Source organism: Eretmochelys imbricata, chromosome 12, assembly GCF_965152235.1.
Source record: "Eretmochelys imbricata isolate rEreImb1 chromosome 12, rEreImb1.hap1, whole genome shotgun sequence".
Taxonomy (NCBI): domain Eukaryota; kingdom Metazoa; phylum Chordata; order Testudines; family Cheloniidae; genus Eretmochelys; species Eretmochelys imbricata.
The window spans coordinates 19,477,121-19,499,613 of NC_135583.1; the positions used below are offsets into that span (position 1 = coordinate 19,477,121).

Below are 22,493 nucleotides of genomic sequence, written 5' to 3' on the forward strand. Positions count from 1 at the left end.
CTGAATGAGAGTTTTTATGTTTAGTGTGCTTAACTAAAGTTGTGGCTATCTGTTTTACTGAATTAATAAATGATTAGATTACTGAAATAGCATTTTATATTAGTTCCCAGTCATTTTAATGACTCAATCAGTGTTTTGGAACCTACATAACTTTCTGAGCCACAGCATGTATTTACTTCAGACTGGAGCTAAATCATACTAGCCAGTGCATTGTTAACTTTGTCACCTCAGTTAAGGGAACTATAGCAACCCCCTATGTAGGCAAAAAGGAAGCTTTTCTCCTTTCTCTATGTTTTATCTAGTTACAGTGGAAATGTGTCTACTGAGAGTATGGTATTGGACTTAATTGCTTTTTTCTTGGATCTGTGAACAAAACATCTTTGTTCATTAATCATTACGCTCTGTTTCTAGTCTTTGGTTTATTTAAAAAAAAACAAATTAAAGACACGAAAATCAATATGACAGCATTTGTGTGTCATTAGTTTATGATTTGTGCTTTGATTTTCAGACACTCGGCTTCTTGAACAGCATGATTACACTAACAAATAGCATTGCAATTATTTTGTTATGTAACTTCAGTTAATGGCATTGGGAGTTAATGGAGTATATACCCTTAAATCCTATCTCTGATTTTTTTTCCCCCTATAGAATAAAATTTTCTTGCAATATCACTAAATAATCATATAATGAGACTGTTTAGGTGCTTTATTGGGTATAATTTTAAACATCCATTTTTCTTACTCTTGGAAACTGACCTGACCCATTTTGGGAGAAGAAACTGTCACCTCATAAATATCTAAGATGTATTCAAAGTGTGACCTGGATTGGAAAGTAGGGGGCTCCAGAATCTAACTCATTAGTCATAGAAAAATGTAGCATATTCACTCGACTTCCAGCTTCCTCTGGAATTCCAATATTTACCTTTATTTTAAATTGTAGGTGTCCTCTTGCAAGTAATGCTTTGATGTCAATAACTGGAGTCAGGCATGGTATAGGAAAGCACTCTGCTGTGCAAGTCTCTATGTGCAGCTGAGCTAGAATTTAGTGCTTTTCTGATTTGGAGTGCCTCATGATGTCAGAGTCTGAGACATTTGTCAAGCTGTGAGGAGCTCAGATTCAAGGGAAATCTCCATTACATACTAAACTTGCCTTTTTCCATATAATCAAGACCACAGTGAAAAAACAATGGGGGAGTGGTTTGATCAGGAGTGTAAACAAAGGGTAAAATCTTGGCTCTGCTGAAGTCAGTGGTAAAACTCCCATAGACTTCAAAGGGGCAGGATTTCACACACAGTCTTATCACAAAAAGAAAAGGAGTACTTGTGGCACCTTAGAGACTAACGAATTTATTTGAGCATGAGCTTTCGTGAGCTACAGCTCACTTCATCAGATGCATACCGTGGAAACTGCAGCAGACTTTATATATACACAGAGAATATGAAACAATACCTCCTCCCACCCCACTGTCCTGCTGGTAATAGCTTATCTAAAAGCCATTTCCAGCACAAATCCAGGTTTTCTCACCCTCCACCCCCCCACACAAATTCACTCTCCTGCTGGTGATAGCCCATCCAAAGTGACAACTCTTTACACAATGTGCATGATAATGAAGTTAGGCCATTTCCTGCACAAATCCAGGTTCTCTCACTCCCTCACCCCCCTCCAAAAACCCACCCCCATACACACACAAACTCACTCTCCTGCTGGAAATAGCTCATCCAAACTGGCCACTCTCCAAGTTTAAATCCAAGTTAAACCAGAACATCGGGGGGGGGGGGGTAGGAAAAAACAAGAGGAAATAGGCTACCTTGCATAATGACTTAGCCACTCCCAGTCTCTATTTAAGTCTAAATTAATAGTATCCAATTTGCAAATGAATTCCAATTCAGCAGTTTCTCGCTGGAGTCTGGATTTGAAGTTTTTTTGTTTTAAGATAGCGACCTTCATGTCTGTGATTGCGTGACCAGAGAGATTGAAGTGTTCTCCGACTGGTTTATGAAGTGGCTAAGTCATTATGCAAGGTAGCCTATTTCCTCTTGTTTTTTCCTACCCCCCCGCCCCCCGATGTTCTGGTTTAACTTGGATTTAAACTTGGAGAGTGGCCAGTTTAGATGAGCTATTACCAGCAGGAGAGTGAGTTTGTGTGTGTATGGGGGTGGGTTTTTGGAGGGGGGTGAGGGAGTGAGAGAACCTGGATTTGTGCAGGAAATGGCCTAACTTCATTATCATGCACATTGTGTAAAGAGTTGTCACTTTGGATGGGCTATCACCAGCAGGAGAGTGAATTTGTGTGGGGGGGTGGAGGGTGAGAAAACCTGGATTTGTGCTGGAAATGGCTTTTAGATAAGCTATTACCAGCAGGACAGTGGGGTGGGAGGAGGTATTGTTTCATATTCTCTGTGTATATATAAAGTCTGCTGCAGTTTCCACGGTATGCATCTGATGAAGTGAGCTGTGGCTCACGAAAGCTCATGCTCAAATAAATTCGTTAGTCTCTAAGGTGCCACAAGTACTCCTTTTCTTTTTGCGAATACAGACTAACACGGCTGTTACTCTGAAACCAGTCTTATCACAGTGTTCAATCCAGCCCAGGCTGGCAGGCAGAAAATCATTATGTGATGCCTGTTTGGTGTCTTTTGTGAAAGAAGTTAGTGACCTCTGTGACCAGGTCCTAGTGGACATCATGAACTCACCACATCAAATGGAGTTACTTGGAGCCTTATCAGGCAGACCAAGGGAATAGTGGACATGAAGACAAATGTACTTTCTCACTCAGAGAAGTGGTCCCTCCAGAGCAAAGGTTGTGGCACATTGTTAAGATGGTTGGTATATTTGGTATATTTGGTTTGGTATATTTGGTTGGGATGCTTCTATTGTTATTCCCCCTACTGTATCTTTCCTGTAGGTAAATAGAGGACTTTACTTTCCAGAACTACTTCTAATGAAAAATTAAATTCACCTAAAGTATTACTTTCCCCACACCCTGAAAAGTCAGATCAGAAGTGGTGCTAAGCACTTCAAAGCCCATTGATTTCAGTGGGAATTATGACGTGCCATCATTCTTGGGGTCAGGCCCAAACACTGACTGGTGTGAAAGACCAGAACTTCTTTAATTCACTGTGTATGGAGACAGGAAAGGTCACTCTGAAACACTGAAGTGAGACTGAGGAGATCTGGATTTGGTTCATGCTTTTCCCACAGACTTCCTCTGTAACCTTAGACAAGTCGCTTAAGCTCTGTGCCTCAGATCCCCATCTGTGACAGTGAAATAATTGTAGTTCCATTTCTCACAGGGCTGCTGTGAGGATAAACTCACTGTTTGTGAGGTGCTCAGCTCTGCCATGGTGTGGGCTATCTCTGAACCTAAACAGAGGTTTCTCTTCTCTCCAAAGAACAATGGTTGTTTTTGTGGTGTCAGCACTCATGCACTTCAGAAAAAAAAGTGTATCAATAGCAAATAAAGGACTCCAGACTAATTATTTTGCTGCCAATTATGAAAGCAATTGTGACATGCCTCACTGTCTTTTTTTTTTTTACACTGTGCACTTTCATGGCACTGTAGAAAGAATTTAATTTTAGACGTTTCAGTTGACAGAGACATCCTGGTGCCAGATACGTATTTCAGATCATTGTCATTATTGTGCTCTATTTTTAAGTTCAAGTGCCAGCCAACCTAAAGAGCACAGCGTGCGTCTGTGCTGGATGTTATGCATGTGTTCTACCAGGCTGAAATCTTCCCAGCCTTAGCACGACACCACTAAATTCACTTTTATACTTCTCTGCTGTGGCAAAAGAGAAACATTTTAAAGGGAATTTTTCAATATCAGAAAACAAGGCTTGGCATGAAATCCTTGCTCCTTCCCACACCCGGAGATATCCGCTTTGGGCGTAGTCAATTGTTAAGATGCTTGCCTATCAACAGCCTCTCAAGAAAGAATTTTAAATGGTTTTGTGACGTCAAGGGGGCCCAAGAAAAAACAGTCCATTGCCAAGTTAACTCCCTCATTGAAAGCACACAGTAAGGAACAGATAATGCAAAAATGAAACCTTTTCACACAATGGCTGATCAATGACACACTCCTAGCATCTCTAATAAGCCAAAGAATTTATCCTTGGTTGTAGGGTAAGGAAGTTACTAAGGAAGATGAGCTTTCAGAGAACGACCCTCTAATTTACACACTTAATGAGGAGCCAAGTAAATCGCACTGCCATTGGCTCCTTGTCTGGGCAGAATGTCTGAGGATAACATGGAGCATGGAAAGGGGCCTGGAAATGCAGTGGCTAGGTTGCAGCCAGCAAGAGGGAACCACTTAAGCACAATGGACAAAAAATTGAATCTTTTGAGTGAAAAGGTAGATAAATTATTGAGTTCCCAAGAAGACCTGAATGGCAAGCTACAGAAGGTGAACCGAGGCATTGACGACCTAGGAAAGAACATTGACAAGTTAACAGCATCCCAAGCATCCGCTGCTGAGACAGATGCAGCAAAAAGAGGCCTGAAACCTGGGGACAGCGTTCGCCCATTTGAGACCGAAAATGCGTGCTCAGAAATGCTGAAGCTGATGAGAGCTACACAGCAAGATGCCTTGAAGCACAGGGAGAGGCTGGAAAAGATAGAAAAAATGGTTGATACTGTGGATAAAGTCCTTACATTTGTGGGAGAGACATTCAAAAATTCTAAAGTAGTGGATTTCATTCTGAGAGGCATTGTACCCTGGAAGAAAGGGAGTCTGGTTGAAATCCTCATGGAGGTTGGTTTTATTTTACTGTTCACGATCCTTTTCTTGTTAAGGAGAAGGGCTCCAGGCTTTCCTGTTAACTTTGTACATAATGCATGTGTGTTTTCAGGCTTTCCTCTCTCAGTATTAGGCATAAGAATAAATGGTATAGGGCAGAAAACATGATAGGAAGGTTTCAAATAGGTGTAAAGACTAGGTCTCTGCATCAAGGAGTTGACAATTTAAGGGCCAAAATCTGCCCTCAGTTACATCCTGGCCAATGACGTCCAAGTTAGTTGCGGAATCCAGCCCTAGATGAAGAATAATAAATAGTTAATGTACTGTGAAGTGACAGAATGGGATTCTGTTTTCTAACGTGATCGTGACAATTTAGGCGTGAAGGGCCAAAATCTGCCCTCATTTATGTTCATACAATTTCAGTAACTTCAATGGAACATGGACCTAATTCTTCCCAATTACATCTGTGCAATTCTATTGACTTCATCGAACCATTGGATCAATAGGGCTGTGAGTGCAGGACACTAACTCATAACCATTTCTTAATTATGAAGCATAATGGGTGGGAAATGGTTTATAGTGTCAGTAGGATATTTTGGAATTCATTAGTTTTCTTTTTAAAAAAATGAACTGGCACTTATAATGAATATCTGTTGTTTCACTGAGTCTTGTTTGTCATCATTCACTACTATTTGTGTCCCATCATGAGAAACAAAGAATAATCTGCACAATGAGGTGTTTGTGGGACATGGTCTCATTCCTGGGGGTCTCAGAACATGGGGTGGTAAAAACATTATTGCATTAGGAATGACTCTACTTGCAATGGAATTATTTGAGTACTCTGTGAATGCTCCTGGCTTTATAACTTGAAAATCAAAAATCAAATCAAAATAACTTGAAAAAAACAACAATTAAAACATATGGGTGGAATGTGAATTTGAGCTCTTACAAAAATGAGACTGTAATAGACCTCAGTATAGATCAGGAGGGTGTTGTGCCAATTTTCAGATACAGCTCTAACAGTCCATCTCTATACAGATATGAAGAACCACTACTCTTTCAGAGGCTGACAATTGAACCAGATTGTGAGATTTTTTTTTTTTTGGTTAAATTTCCAGTGGAAACTGGGTTGAGATCACTGAAAAACCCCGTCAGACATTTACATGGTGCCAGTACTTGCAGTCTGTTCCAACTGAAGTGTGGTACAATAGTAGGAGACATGAAAAAAGCGTTCTAAAAATTGATGTGCTTTAGGTTTAAAGATATGATTATTACTAGCACTTGCAATGTTCTTGGAACTATGTAATACCTGGAGACAGCTAGGATCCTGCTTCATGGGGTGTACTCTCCAAATTCGACAGGCAAGTACATAGTACACTAGATGGCCAGGTAAAGAACAACTTCAAAATGGTAAACTAGTTTTTAAATTTCTTTCTTTGCTACATTCACTGAAAGGCTTATTGGAAGAAAGATGTTTTTAAGAGGGATTTTGAAGGTAGGGTGGCTGTGATGCACGAGAGACAACTCATATGTGGTTATAGTATATTATAGGAAAGCAAAATGAAAAGGAGTACTTGTGGCACCTTAGAGACTAACCAATTTATTTGAGCCGAAAGCTTATGCTCAAATAAATTGGTTAGTCTCTAAGGTGCCACAAGTACTCCTTTTCATTTTGCGAATACAGACTAACACGGCTGTTACTCTGAAACCTATAGGAAAGCAAATACATATTGGACAGGTGGGCAAAGTTAATTAACCAGCAACATCCCTTCATTTGTTTGTTGCTGTATACATTGTAAAACTGGAGCATAAAGAACTTAATTTAAAACCCAAAAGGTTCCAGAAGGCTTTTTGCACTACAGTTGCAAATAAAATAACCAGTTACTTGCTTGTTTCTGCTTCCTAGCCATTTCTTTATGATAGTGCACCATATACCAGAGCAGTGGTTTTATCCAGCATTACTACGTGTTCAGGACAGATGTTGAAAAATTGGAGAGTGTTCAAAGAAGAGCCACAAGAAAGATTAAAGGATTAGAAAACTTGGCTTATAATGATAAATTCAATGAGCTCAACCTATTTAGTTTAACAAAGAGAAGGTTAAGGGGTGACCTGATTACAGTGTATTAGTATCTACATGGGGAACAAATATTTGACAACTGACTCTGGAATCTAGCAGAGAAAGGTGTACCATGATTCAATGGCTGGAATTTGAAGCTAAACAAATTCAGACTGGAAATAAAGTGTAAATTTTTAACAATGAGAGTAATTAACCATTGGAACAACTTACCAGGAGGCATGGCAGATTCTCCATCACTGACACTTTTTAAAATCAAGATTGGATGTTTTTTTCTAAAAGATCTGCTCTAGGAATTATTTTGTTGAAATTGTATGGCTATGTTGTGCAGGAGATTAGACTAAGGACCACTGTGATCATCTTCTTCGAATTTATGAATCAGTGATGGAGGGGGTCTTATGTTTTTATTTTTATAAGTAGCTGCTTGCTGACACAACAATAGGATTCAGTGGCGTCTTTAGGACTGTTTGCGTGAGAATGCAGGGTTGGCCTCAAATTCATAAAATAAGTAAATGTCTAAAACTTCTGACTCTTGACTTACAAAAAACAATGCTGGAGTGTGTGGTCCATGGCAGTCTTGCTTGCAGAAGGGGATTCAACAAGAATAAAGATCCCCACAGTGTCACCATTGTCATGGGCATACTGAGTGTTTTAGTTAAAAGTGGCAATGGCATTTGAAAACTTTTTTAGTGGAGGGTGGAGGGAGAGGGAAAAAAACTTATTATACTATGTCAACATTGGGGTATACAAGGTCAACACACATAGCACCTCAACCCCTTATGCTAATATTAATGGGACTTGATTTTCAAAAGGCATGTAACTGGAATTGTGTGTTCAAATATATAGGAGGTTCAGGAGCTCTTGCTTGTTGCCACACTCAGTAGTTGAGTAGGGTAGGAGACCAGGTCAATTCTCCACTCTAAATTATCGTTTCTCTGGTTCAAATATTTAATATTTTCCCAGCCAATACATGTATTTTCACTACTTTTTGCTGTTCTTCTATGGTCTGCATTATCATTGCCTAAATATTAGAGCTAGGATGAACAGTCGACGTGGTTTCAATGTGTCTTTTGTTAAAGAAAGGATTGGGTATCACCCAGAAAGCATTCAACAAACATTCCCCACCTGAGATTGGTGTCTCTTCAGCCAGAGAAAGAGATGAACCTAAGCCAAAAAAAATTTGGATCTAGATTTTTCAGTACCCCAGAATTCAGGTCAATGGGCTGGAGCATGTGGGTGAGTGTTTGCAGGATTGGCGCCCAATGGGATAGCCGCCTGTCTATATGACTTCACTATGGCTTAATGAATGGAAGGTCCTTTTGGGGGTTACAGGGTAAAATAACATTAAATGTGTAAAGAGGTGCAGTTTATCTCTCCGTGAGAGCCAGAAGGGATGAAACCAACATTTTCTTCATCTGGTGCCTCCCCTGTCTTAGATTAAAAACTATGTGATAGAACTGTATATTGGAGAAAAATCACCCCAGGTGTAGTTTTGGCAAGTAACATTTTTTGAGACCTATGAGCTAATTTATTATTCCACAAGATTTTGCTTTAGAAAAAAGATTTAAAAAAAATTGGTGGATGTGACCCAGGGAGTCCTTGATGTCAACTGGCAGAGGGCATTGGGGGGTGGTGGTGGTGCATAGGGTTTTACAGGGATCCCCTGGGAAATATCTATACATAATAGTTCACTGAATGGTGGCATGTGAAGTCATGAACACAAGTGGCCCACAGCTTGCCATAATCATAGCTAATGTATGGATGGATAATATTAAGGAATTATGTGTCCACACTAAAACTTATGCTCCGAAGTCTCGGAGTTTTAGCATGTCTCCAGGAGGTGACATACTTTGGAAATGTTCCTTTCAGGCAGGAGGTAATGGACACCTATCTCCCTGTCTGGTGGTTTGTGTATTGTGTCCTGAATGCGTCAGAGTGTATGCCTATTTATATACTGAGCCACAGGCAAAATCAGAGATTGTGAAATCTGCAAGATGAAATCAAGAGCGGGGGGGTTTGTGTGTGTGTGTGTGTTCTGCTTATGAAAAAAGAGAAAGAGGATTGTTCTGTTATATCTTGGGCTGCCAGGAAACACACTGAATCCTTCACCTAGAAGGCACACTCACAGCACGTCTTTCTCATGAAAGGAGGGTCACAGCCAACGTGGCTATAAAGTGCTGCAAGGATTTGGGGTGAGCATGACTCCACAAGACATGAGTATCTAGTTAATTAAATCTAGGCTATAGAATGAATGTTATGATTTTATGTCACATGTAACTATTTGTTTCCAATACTGCTATTTGCTGCAATTTAAATCTCTATGCTTTGTTTGATACACTTATACTTGACTTCACTATAAACATATCTAGAATCATAGAACATCAGGGTTGGAAGAGATCTCAGGAGGTCATCTAATCCAACCCCTGCTCAAAGCAGGACCAATCCCCAACTAAATCATCCCAGCCAGGGCTTTGTCAGGCCTGACCTTAAAAATATCTAAGGAAGGAGATTCCACCACCTCCATAGGTAACGCATTCCAGTGTTTCATCACCCTCCTAGTGAAAAAGTTTTTCTTAATATCCAACCTAAACCTCCCCCACAGCAACTTGAGACCATTACTCCTTGTTCTGTCATGAGCTACCACTGAGAGCAGTCTAGATCCATCCTCTTTGGAACCCCCTTTCAGGTAGTTGAAAGCAGCTATCAAATCCCCCCTCATTCTTCTCTTCTGCAGACTAAACAATCCCAGATCCCTCAGCCTCTCCTCATAAGTCATGTGTTCCAGTCCCCTCATCATTTTTGTTGCCCTCCGCTGGATGCTTTCCAGTTTTTCCACATCCTTCTTGTAGTGTGGGGCCCAAAACTGGACACAGTACTCCAGATGAGGCCTCACCAATGTCGAATAGAGGGGAACGATCACGTCCCTTGATCTGCTGGCAATGCCCCTACCTATACATCCCAAAATGCCATTGGCCTTCTTCGCAACAAGGGCACACTGTTGACTCATATCCAGCTTCTCATCCACTGTAACCCCTAGGTCCTTTTCTGCAGAACTGCTGCCGAGCCATTCAGTCCCTAGTCTGTAGCTGTGCATTGGGTTCTTCTGTCCTAAGTGCAGGACTCTGCACTTGTCCTTGTTGAACCTCATCAGACTCCTTTTGGCCCAATCTTCTAATTTGTCTAGGGCCCTCTGTATCCTATCCCTACCCTCCAGCGTATCTACCTCTCCTCCCAGTTTAGTGTCATCTGCAAACTTGCTGAGGGTGCAATCCACGCCATCCTCCAGATCATTTATGAAGATATTGAACAAAACCGGCCCGAGGACCGACCCTTGGGGCACTCCACTTGATACCGGCTGCCAACTAGACGTGGAGCCATTGATCACTACCCCTTGAGCCCGACAATCTAGCCAACTTTCTATCCACCTTATAGTCCATTCATCCAGCCCATACTTCTTTAACTTGCTGGCAAGAATACTGTGGGAGACCGTGTCAAAAGCTTTGCTAAAGTCAAGGAACAACACGTCCACTGCTTTCCCTTCATCCACAGAACCAGTTATCTCGTCATAGAAGGCAATTAGATTAGTCAGGCATGACTTGCCCTTGGTGAATCCATGCTGACTGTTCCTGATCACTTTCCTCTCCTCTGTGCTGTGTGTCAAGCGGAGCAGTGATCTGAGGTGGACCTGGTAAACTGGGGTACACTGTTTCTTTGGAAGCAGCAAATCTGAATACTGTGAGTGTCCAGTGGACTTGGGCTGGACACTCAAGGAAGACACTCGGAGGGCTTGAGAGTTGGGTAAGGGGTGCCAATTGGTAACTTGTAGGGTGACAGTAGGGCTTGCGAGGTCTAGAGGGGAATGCCGGTGCAGTTGGAGAGCTGATCCAAGGAGAGCACAGACAAGACTTCCTCACACTAATGGCAGATGGTGGAGAGATGCCTCATATCCCTGGAGCCCCAGGAAGCCTCATAGAGGGGGAAATAAAGAAGCAGCAGCAAACTGAGAATGCAATGAAGCTGAGTCGTTACCACCAATTTCATAGTGTGTAACTGCCTCCACTGGTAGAGAATTAGAGGGACCCAGTGGGAAATGGACATCTTTAACTTTGTTAATTAATTATGTATTCAATTGTATTTTTTAGACTAAAGATCAACCTGAAGAGAAGGGTGCGAAACCAAAGCATGTATCTAGCAACAGAGGAGTCCAGGCTGAAAGCAAAGAGTCTTTGGAAGGTATATGTAAGCCTGTATGTATGATAAACATATCCACTGTGGAATTTGAGATAGGTTGGGAAGAGAAGATCCAATATTCTCCTATATATGTAGGTACTACTGAATTATCCCTTTGTAACTAAGTACCTGGACTTATCAAGTACTCAGAAAAGCGTGTGTTGAATGTTTGATACCATCACAAAAAAACAACAAACAAAAATACAACTCCCTTTCCCAAAAAAACTAAACCGCCAAACCAAATCCAATAGCAACAGTTCATTAAAATGAATAGCAGCCATTACCTTTGTTTGGTTAATGCTGTATTTCTTTGCTTTCGCAGTTGTAGTTAGCTTAATTAAAAGAGAGCAATGTCTGTTTGAAAGACACCAGGGATACAATCGCAAGAACACAAAGAAAATCTGTAAAGTCATAGAGGAAAAAAGCCCGTGAAGAAGCAGAAATACAGATTTATTTTTGAACTGGGAATGTCTCACGTGGTCAGCGAAGATATTTTCAACAAGTCTCAGGGGATGGGGTTAGAAAAGGGATTCAGACCTCACACCTTTCTGTCATCCATTGTATCCATTGTTATCAGTGGAGTTACACCGGGGTGAATGTGACTGTGAATAGTGCCCCGTTACAGTCACCTCCCCACGTCACCAGAGGCTCCTCTCAAGCATGGCCAAAAATCGTCTTGGTTTCTTGGCTTAGAAAATAACATAAACTAAAGAATCTGCTGCTCAGAATTCTGACTCAAAAGCCCTCAGTACTTTTGGGCTGAGGTGTTAAACTAAAAATTAAACAAAAATCACATTGATTTCTAGGGCCTGCGCAAGTAGAAACCTGGACGAAATGGAAGTTATTTCCCATCTAGACTGCCCTTCCTTTTTATGCACCATCACTAATAATTAAGAGCAGTTGCGATTATTGGAATAGCTCCAGTGGGGACCAAGAAACCCTAGGGGAGAGAGGCAGTGTTCTGAGTCTTAGTGTCTCCTGGAAACCTCCTGTCCCAATTTGCAATGTCAGTGCTACTTCTTATAGTATGGACACTGGGATGGGTGTGCCTTTTGGGATTTCGGAGTCCAAACAACATGTCATGTTGACCCATAGAGTACTTACAGTCTTGGACGTCCTTCAATTGACTCTTATCAATTTTCAGTTTGCAGTGTTGTTGTAGCCCTGCTGGTCCCAGGGTCTGAGAGAGACGGGGTGGGTGGAATAATGTCTTTTATTGGACCAACTTCTGTTGGTGTAAGAGATAAGCTTTTGATCTTCACAGAGCTCTTCCTCAGGTCCGGTCAGGTCTTCCTACTTATCTTCCTTTGTCCTAGTGCAGAGGTGGTAATTGCCTACTTCATTTTAAGTAGTCTCCTTCAACATGTGCATGCCTAACAACCTGTCCTATTTTGTATTTCGCATGGACACTCTGGTTACCTTCCCCAGAGCTGAGGAAGGACTCTGTGAAGCTCCAAAGCTCATTCCTTCTACCAACAGAAGTTGGTCCAATAAAATATATTATCTCACTCACCTTATCTCTCTCTTATCAGTTTGGTTTTTAGTTATTCAGAAATCCAGTTTCTATTTTTACTTTTACCATTGCTGAAAAGCTAGCACTGCAAGTAAGTAATTTTATTAACCTGCATGTGTCAGTGTCAGAAATGTCAAACATGCTTCTATTAAGCTTAAGTCTTTTTTGTGTGTCTTTTAGTCCTTTCACATGAGCATCATTGCCTAGTTTCACTATGATGGTAGGTTTTTGATAGAGTCCAACATCCCTGGCTACCTCCCTATTTTTTACAACCTATACCACTATGTAATATTTTTTCTTGTGTCAGGGGAAGGCTGTGACATTACGATAATACTATTTCTTATTTAGAGCCCAAAGGAGAAGAAAAGTTGGATGAAACTAATGGAGCATGTGAAAAAGTAAACTCTTTTGATGCTGTAGTCTCCAAAGTTGACTCCAGTCCACAAGTTAAAGAAAGGACAACACAGCTGCAAACAATAGCAGGTTCTGGCAAAACAAATAGCTCTAAGAATTGTCAACCACAAAAAGGCACTGGAATTAAAGCTTTGATTCCAAACCATGGTCTTCCCTTCATAAATCATGGCCCTGTGGGGAACAAGAATGTTACTGCTGAAGCAATTGATATGGACAGAGCACCAGGACCGGAAGAACACCACAGAAATCCTATCACTCAGAAATCAAAAGAAAGTGAAAACAAACCCTCTACATTCAGTGCTATATCCATGGAAGCCGTGCCATCCACATCAAAGTCTGTATCCAGAGCAGGGTGTGAAGTGATACGTACAAGGTAATGATCTAGTCTGTAATTCTCTGTGTGATCTGAAACATTCCATGTGTTAATAATAGGCAAATTATTAAAAGGATGATTCAGTCTTGCTCATATGTGAAACCGTAGGAAAAAAAGCCTTGTTAGAAAAGGAGCTTGTGGAACCATGTAAACAGTTAATCTGAAGACGAATTAGACCCAGCGTGGTGGCTTATAAATTTATACAAAGATAATGTTTGTAGATAGAAAGTGCTTGATAAGCGCTAATTACTAATATTACACATCTGTTCTGAGTCAGGGAGGTTTGAAATGGGTTTGCTCTACGTGTGTCTCATTTCCTTGAACCTTGTAAATGGCTGACTCTTTTCTAACATGGATGTTTCTATAAATATCACATATGGGGCTTAATAGGTCTGCAAGAGGAGTCTGCCATTGACTGAGGATAGAATTTTTTTAGTGTGTGATAAAATTTCAGGGCTTGGGCAGGTTGTTCAATCCCATGTATAATAGTCCTTTGCACACCTCAAAGAAGTCAGTATTTTTGGTTAGGTCTGTGACCACATGACCCAGCCCATTTTAAGCATTGGCCATACAAAGATGTGAGCAAACATTTCTTTTTCTAACTTTTTTTTCTCTTTAACATATGACATATTTAGTATCAGATACCCTTTTTTGTCCTTTTTTTTGGTTAGGACTTTAGAAAAGTTCTGTGATTTAACTTGCAATTGCATTATGGGGAAAAAAATGAAAATGGAGATCCCATTTTTAAAACATGTCTGTGCATGACCATGCATGTTCAGTTTAGGCTCATGTGTATTTTTGTGTATACACAATTATCCCGATGTGCAGGTACACAAGTCAGCATTTGAACACAGACCAAAAACTGACTGCTTTTTTGTATGTGCGCATTTGAAAATATTCCTTTTAAAATGCATTCTGGTGCCTTAAATACAAGACAGGCACTTTATTCTCTAGGTAGTCTTTAGTTATTTGTGCAATTTACAGGTATTTTCAGGTGCTGGAGTATTCCCAGATGAATGCAATACAAGCATATTAAGGCCTTGTCTACACTACAGGGGGAGATGGATCTAAGTTAAGCAACTTCAGTTACGTGAATAACGTAGCTGAAGTCGATGTACTTAGATCTACTTATCATGGGGTCCACATTACGTGATGTTGACTGGAAACGCTCTCCCGTCTACTTCCCTTGCGCTTCTCATTCAAGTGGAGTACAGGAGGTGACGGGAGAGCGATCGTGATTGATTTAGCGGGTCTTCACCAGACCCACTAAATCGACTGCCGATGCATCGATCGCTGCATGTCAAACCCCCAGTAAGTGTAGACAAGGCCGGAGACTGAAGAACCAAACTAATAAACTGAATGGAAGTGGTCTTGGTCTACTTCTCAGTACACACAGATCCACATGAGAAAAAACATCTTTGCAAATGGCAGCAATTGGCACCCCAGTCTTAGAAGAAAGGCTAAGCTGTGGCAGGGCTTGGAGACTATATTTCCCTTTACCTCTAGAAGAGGTCCAGTGTAAGGATTTAGTCTGCAGAAGAGAAGAGTGAGGGGGGATTTGATAGCAGCCTTCAACTACCTGAAGGGGGGATCCAAAGAGGATGGAGTTCAGCTGTTCTCAGTGGTGGCAGATGACAGAACAAGAAGTAATGATCTCAAGTTGCAGTGGGGGAGGTCTAGATTGGATATTAGGAAAAACTATTTCACTAGGAGGGTGGTGAAGCACTGGAATGGGTTACCTAGGGAGGTGGTGGAATCTCCATCCTCAGAGATTTTTAAGGTCTGACTTGACACAGCCCTGGCTGGGCTGGTTTAGTGGGGTTTGGTCCTGCTTTGAGCAGGGGGTTGGACTAGATGACCTCCTGAGGTTCCTTCCAACCCTGATCTTCTATGATTCTATGATTCTATGATGTGGCAGGGCAGAGTGGGGGAAGCTTGCATTGCCATAACCAGTTGTGTGGCTAAGTAAAAGAAGATTCCAGGAATGTTATTCCAGCACATTTCCCAAATTCACATGATTGGGGTGCGGGAACCCCCTGAACACAAGGGCTGTAAATGCAAAGGAAGTGTGTTTGTTTGATGTCTAGATCAACTTCACACAACATTTCATTATAATCAGACTTAAAATTTACTCTGCATTTTTATTCTTAAATAACAATGTGAAAAGAACATGAATCTTCCTACACTTTATTTATGGAGGAGTTTGTAGTCAGGGTGTCTACAGAGATATTTTCTGTATGTGAAGTCTGAATGAGTGGGCCAAATTCTGCGCTCGGTTACATGGGTGCAGCTCTCATTGAAGTCAATAGGCCTCTACAGAAACATAAAAAGAACAGAGTTCCAATGTTTGGAATTGTTAGAGAAATGCCCAGGTTTTCCTGCCAAGTTTAGACTTGTCTAGATAGTCATAGCAATGTTTGCTCTAAGCTGGCATCAGCTGACTTATTAGCTTAATACCACTGAACTACAGATTCTTAATACATTTGTCTAGGCTGATTTCCCACTCTGGAACTTCAAGTGCAGAAGGTGGGGCCTGCAAGGATTCTAAAAATTAATACTGGCCACTCCAGGCTTGTATTAAACTCCCAAGGTTACAGATTTTCTCTGACCTTGGATGGGTAGATGCTGCCACCACCCAACTGTAAAAACCCCTTTGAGAACCCAGGAAGGTGCACTTGGGAATTCCTTCTTGTGGGGTACCCTGAAGCCCTTTCACGCCCACCCCCCGTCCGGGGAAGAGCTGAGAAAGAAAACAAAGGAAATCAGCTGTTGCCACAGACTAATTAAACAACATGTACACAAACCTCTTAGGACACAAAAATCCAATCCAGTTCTTAAAAAAAAGGTAAATTTTATTAAAAACAAAAAGAAAGAAAATACATTTGGAACTTAGGTTTTTTGCTAGATTAAAAAAAAATAACAATTACAAGGATTAAGCATCAAGATAGCTCTCTTGAGGTCCAGTTTAAAGGTTACAAGCAAAACAAAAGCACCTGGGTTAGCACAGAGAAGTCCACAAGCCATAAAGTAATAAAAGGGATAAACTTAATCGCATCTTCCTAGACATTTCCTGATCTACTTACATATCTGGGGTTTCAAATGAGTAGTTTCTAGGTATGATCTGGTGATTTTTCATACCTGGCCCAAAGCTTTTTATAGCATAATTCCAGCCCTGTCTCTGCTCTCTGGGAGAACAACACAGACAGATAAAGGAGAAGGTTTTTTTCCCAATTTTAAAAAGTTCTAGCTTTCCCATTGGCCCTTTTGATCAGGTGCCCACTCCCTTCCTTTTACCTATGCAGGGAGACTTTTTAACCCTTCACAGGTAAAGCAAGTAGAGAACAACTACCAAGAGGGATTTATAGGTAACTGGCTGGCTGGGTGTCCCTAAAACAGAGCTATCCCCTCCCCTTTCATTTATCACAACATTATCACATGCTTATAATGACAGTGAGATGGTGAAAATGAGAACAAAACTACAGACTTGTTATGCAAAAGATAGAAAAGGTTTCTTTTCAACATCTTTGTTACAGAAGAACAATACTTTTGAGGAAACTAGATAGGTGTTTCCTTTTCTAGGCACCAGAGACATTCTCTGCCTGCAGTTTTATAGTCCCTCAGATGCAACTTTACAGCCCTTACTGATGTCCAGTCGCCCCACTGAAGCCAGCTGCAGTACTCAGAAATGTAGGTCTGGAAGGGACCATGAGAGGTCATCTAAACCAGTGGTTCTCAAACTAGGGGTGCCGCTTGTTCAGGGAAAGCCCCTGGCAGGCCGGGATGGTTTGTTTACCTGCCACATCCACAGGTTTGGTCAATTGCGGCTCCCACTGGCCCCAGTTCATCACTCCAGGCCAATGGGGGCTGCAGAAAGCGGCGCGGGCCAAGGAACGTGCTGGCTGCCCTTTCTGCAGCCCCCATTGGCCTGGAGCGGTGAACCAGGGCCAGTGTGAGCCGCGATCAGCCAAACCTGTGGATGCGGCAGGTAAACAAGCTGGCCCGGCCTGCCAGGGGCTTTCCCTGAACAAGCAGCACCCCTAGTTTGAGAACCACTGATCTAAACGACGCCTCCGTGCTGAGGAAGGACCAAGTATACCTAGCCCATCACTGAGAGGTGTTTGTCCAACCTATTCTTAAAAACCTCCATTTATGGGGATTCCACAATTTCTCTTGCAGAGCCTGATCCTGCTTCTGTTTCTAAGTTTATTAATTATATGAATATCTCTGAGAGAACTTCAGAATATAGCAGGTTTTTTATAATCCCATTATCTCCAGACAACATAAGATTAATGAAAATGTTTAAAAGTTTCTAGTGGCAGGAATGCTAAAGGAAATAATATTAACAAAACAGAGGAGCCAAAAGAGCCGAGGTGTACAACATAATATTTTCAATAGCAGACTGTGAAAAGAGTAATATTCGATAACACCCCATGAATGCAGACTCTCACACCTCCGCTCTCAGCTAACTGCAGGGGGACTAGAACACACGCACCCAGGTTTTTAAGAGCTAGCACGTACTTCTAAAAATCCAGATCACAATTTTTAGCGCTAAATACAAAGGCTCCCCACCACAGAGGCACTGGTGAATGCTGGAGTAGGTAGGCTACGATTATGTCACCGTGGTCACGGAAGTCACGGAATCCGTGCCTGCCAGAGAGCTCTGTGACCTTTTCTGCCCTGGGGCTGGAGCTGTCAGCAGGCAGCCCTGCAGCTCTCAGGCGCTGCTGGCGGCAGGCCTCCAGCAGCTCCTAGCCACCAGGCAGCAGGGGGGACCCCAGAGCTCCCAGCCGCTGTGGGTGCTGGACCCTCCACCTGCCCCATTTTGTCAGGGCTATTTTTAGCAAAAATCATGGGCAGGTCATGGGCTTCCGTGAATTTTTGTTTATTGCCCTGATCTGTCCATGATTTTTACTAAAAATATCCATGACAAAATCTGAGCTTTAGGTATGTTATATTTTATGTCCAGCAGAGGGCAGACATCTATACAAGCTGGCATGTTAAAATAGCTATTAAAATCAGATTGTGTGGGACTGAGTCTCTTCAGAGTGTTGTAAATTTATCCTGAAGTATTGCTGAAATATTGCATTTTCTTATTGTCTTTAGCAATTTCAGTATCTGATATTTTTAGTAGGGAAATTATTACGAAACTGGGATTTAAACAAAGGGTAAAAAATATTTTCCACTACTCTAGCAAGGCTATTTATCTGTATAAAAAGGAAAATGTTTGCTCTGCAGGATTTCCATCAATGTGCAGATGACTGAAACCCAAGAAAAGATTCCAGTGGCCAAGGAAGGAAGCCTAGATGATCATGGAGGTACAAGTTCCAAAGTAAAATCCCCTCTGTCCTCACCATTGGAAGTTGAAGGAATTAAACATCTGACTGGCAAATTTAAACACAATCCATGCCCCCCAAACACCAGAACTGACCCAATTCAAGAAGTAAAAGGGGTGAAGCTTGCTAATAAACACAATGAACAGGAACCCAAATTAGGGAAGCCACAGATGCTATTGAACAAAGTCTCGACTGATAAAAAGCCCCTAGAGAAATCAGAATTAAAATGCAAGTCCATATCCTCTCAAAGCACAGCTGAAAATGATACTAAAAAAGATCTTGGTGGCAAAATGAAAAGCCCTAAAGAAACAACAAAAACAATGAAAGAATCCACAAAGGATGCTAGATCTGAATTAGAATTAAAATGTGTGGAATTAGAAAGCACATACACAGGACAAAAAGACGACAATGCAAATCAACGTACAGGAGACGCCCCAGAAAACACTACATCAGTAGAAACCAGCAAAGCATTTGGCAAGGAGGATGAAGTAATCATTGGTAAGTAGCTCACAATCATACCTGGGGACTCTTACACTGAGAATTCTAGGGTTCCTGCATATGTTATACACTATAATAGCTGAAACATGCTCATTAGTGCTATTATCATAGGCCTTGGCTACACTTGCAGATATACAGCGCTGTGAGTTAAACCCGTCTTCGTACAGCTGAGTAGGGAAAGCGCTGCAGTCGCTCCACATTGGCAGCTGCCTGTGCACTGTCGTGGCCACATTTGCGGCACTTGCAGCGGCATTGGGAGTGGTGAATTATGGGCAGGTATCCCACAGAGCACCTCTTCCCATTCTGGCGTCGTGGGTTGTGGGAAGGGGGTGTGGGGTGCGGGGCATTCTGGGCCCCGTCCCAACACCCCGTGTTGCATTGCTTCACATCCCAGCAATTCCTGTGTTTCTGTCCACATTTGGCGCCATCTTTCAACGGTTTCTGTGCAGCGCGATCTGTGTTCCGTTTCAGTCTGCGGGAAATGGAGCCCGAACTGCTGAGGAGTATGCTGACGAGTCTTGCCAGCACGTCACGTTTGACAGTTGAGCTATTCCTTAAGATCCAAAGTGACAGTGAGGAGTCCGACGATATCGAGTCACGTAACGTGTATGACACGAGATTGCTTGTGGCATTCACGGACGCACTCAGCACCGTGGAACGCAGCTTTTGGGCTCGGGAAACAAGCACTGAGTGGTGGGATTGCATCGTCATGAAAGTCTGGGATGACGAGCAGTGGTTGCAGAACTTTTGGATGAGAAAAGCCACTTTCATGGGACTGTCTGAGGAGCTCGCTCCCACCCTGCGGCGCAAGGACACAAGGTTGAAAGTTGCCCTGATAGTGGAGAAGCGGGTGGCTATTGCAATCTGGAAGCTGGCAACTCCAGACCGCTACCAATCGGTCGCGACCCAGTTTGGAGTGGGAAAGTCAACCGTTGGACTTGTGTTGATGCAAGTTTGCAGGTCCATTAATCGTATCCTGCTCAGAAGAACCGTGACTCTGGGTAACGTGCAGGACATTGTGGATGGCTTTGCACAAATGGGTTTCCCTAACTGTGGAGGGGCTATAGATAGGACGCATATTCCTATTCTGGCACCACCCCACCTAGCCTCTGAGTACGTTAATCGGAAGGGATATTTCTCTGTGGTTCTCCAGGTGCTTGTGGATCACCGTGGGCATTTCATTGACATTAACACAGGCTGGCCTGGAAAGGTGCATGACGCACGCATCTTTCGGAACACTGCCCTGTTCAGGAAGCTGCAGGCTGGGACTTTTTTCCCAGAGCAGAAGATCACAGTAGGGGAAGTCAAAATGCCCATTGCCTATTGGAGACCCCGCTTATCCATTAATGCTATGGCTCATGAAACCCCACAAAGGGAGCCTTGACAGCGGCAAGGAATGGTTCAACTACAGGCTGAACCGGTGCCGAATGACTGTGGAGTGTGCTTTTGGCCATTTAAAGGGCCGCTGGTGATCTCTGTATGGGAAGCTGGACTTGGCCGAACACAGCATCCCTGCAGTTATATCCGTGTGCTGTACCCTCCATAATACTTGTGAAGAGAAGGGTGAAATTTTCACTCAGGCATGGACCTCCGAGGTTCAACACCTGGAGGCTGAATTTGCACAGCCAGAGAACTGGGCTATTAGAGGGGCCCAGCTCGGGGCTGCAAGGATTAGGGGTGCCTTGAAGGAGCAATTTGAGGCTGAAAGCCACCAGTAATGTCTGGTGCCCTGCACAGGAGTGAAGTACAGTCGTTCCAATGTTAGTAGGAATCTGAGTTTGCTAAGCTGACTTGCAGTGCCTGTTTCTTTCCTGGGCTAAGGCATCTTTTACTTTATGTAATAATAAAGAATGTTTTCAAAGCCAGAAAATCCATTTATTGAAAAGAAACACAACTGCTTGGGAAACAGAAAGGGCAAGGGGGTGGGGTGGGGAACGGTTCAATCACAGATTTGCATATGTCCTGTTCTCATACTCGGCCTTCCTGTCTGGAGTGCTGTGCAATAAGTGCTGCACTTCAGGATGGCTATAATTCAGGATGGGGGTTGAGTGCAGTGGGTAAGGGTCATAGTTTTCAGGGCTGGGTGGTGAAGCAACTGGTGGCGATAAGAACCCAGATGTTGGGGAAAGTGGGTTGGAGGTGACATGGGGGCACAAGGGAAAGAGTTTTGGGACAGTGGCTGCAGGCAGGGGCAGGCATGGTAGTGCTCTGCCTGCATGGCTACGAGCGCCTGGATAGAGTCCGTTTGGCACTCCATTATGCTTATCAGCCAGTCCGTGCTTTGCTGCCGGAGCTCCGTGCTTTGCTGCCAGTGCACTGCGTTTTCCTGGCGGATCCTGCTTTCGCTCTCCCTCCACTCCTGTGCTTTTTGATTCTCTTTAAGAGATTGCTGCATCACTTCTTGCAGCATGTCTTCTTTGCTTTTTCGTGGCCTCTTCCTGAGTCTTTGCAGTCTCTAGGCCAGTGATAACATGGACTGCTGAGATCTCAAGGTTGCATCTGTAAAGGCAAAATGCAACACTTAACAGAGGCAGCATTGTTTATATTAGACAGAATAATGATTCCCCTGAACTGAAGGAGGGCATACACAGTCTACACAATAGAATAATTTTCCCATCCCAAAGAGAGCACACATAACCCACGGGAGCCCCAAAATGGTAAGTAAGCACAGGGTCAAGGGGGACTGATTGTTTCACGGCTGTACTGTCCTCTTGGTTTCTGTGCCTTGGGGAGAGGCAACAGCTGCAGGGAGCACCTACACTGAATGCTGTCCCAACATTTTCCATAGGAGTTCATCCTGGAAGATGTCTCGCTGTGAGGGCGACCTGGGAAGCAAGGGAGGGTCTTCTACTGCAATGTGGCTTCCGCCCTGGCCCATATGCAGTTTGCCTGTGTGCAGCAATGGTCCCCCCACCCCTCGTGGCACAGTGGTGCAGACATGTTAGCCTAACTGGGACAAGGACCACGGTGGCTCTCCCAATAAACCTGCACAAGTGCATTGCCCACGTTCTGGATGAGACTTTTGAAGAGATTACCGAGGCCGATTACCGCAAAGAGATAGACCACATCAATGCGTTATTCCTCATCTAGGCATGCATGCAGCCCTAACCCTCCTCGCCCAAAGAGCCCGCACTGAAAAAATTCCTTCCCGAAAAGAAAGCTGCTTACTGGGAACCTGCTCTTCTGTTTGTCCTCCACCAAGTACCAGCCACTGTGACTGGCTACCTTCCTCCTGGCTTGAGAAGAGCTCCTGGCTGTATGCCTCCAGGGATTCCAGGATGTCTTCCCCTGCCCCAGCACCCTCACTCCCACTCCCGCTTCC

The 22,493-nt window shown here is 42.9% G+C and overlaps 1 protein-coding gene across 1 annotated transcript in view; it reads left to right on the forward strand.

The window, feature by feature from the left end:
• Positions 1–4,232: 4,232 nt before the first annotated feature.
• Positions 4,233–22,493, forward strand: part of MYLK3 (myosin light chain kinase 3) — a 37,766-nt gene continuing 19,505 nt past the window's right edge. The window contains exons 1-4 of the mRNA XM_077831199.1: positions 4,233–4,751; positions 10,953–11,043; positions 12,902–13,340; positions 18,576–19,171. Of these exons, the coding sequence (XP_077687325.1) occupies positions 4,233–4,751; positions 10,953–11,043; positions 12,902–13,340; positions 18,576–19,171 (1,645 nt within the window). The remainder of the gene's footprint in view (positions 4,752–10,952; positions 11,044–12,901; positions 13,341–18,575; positions 19,172–22,493) is intronic.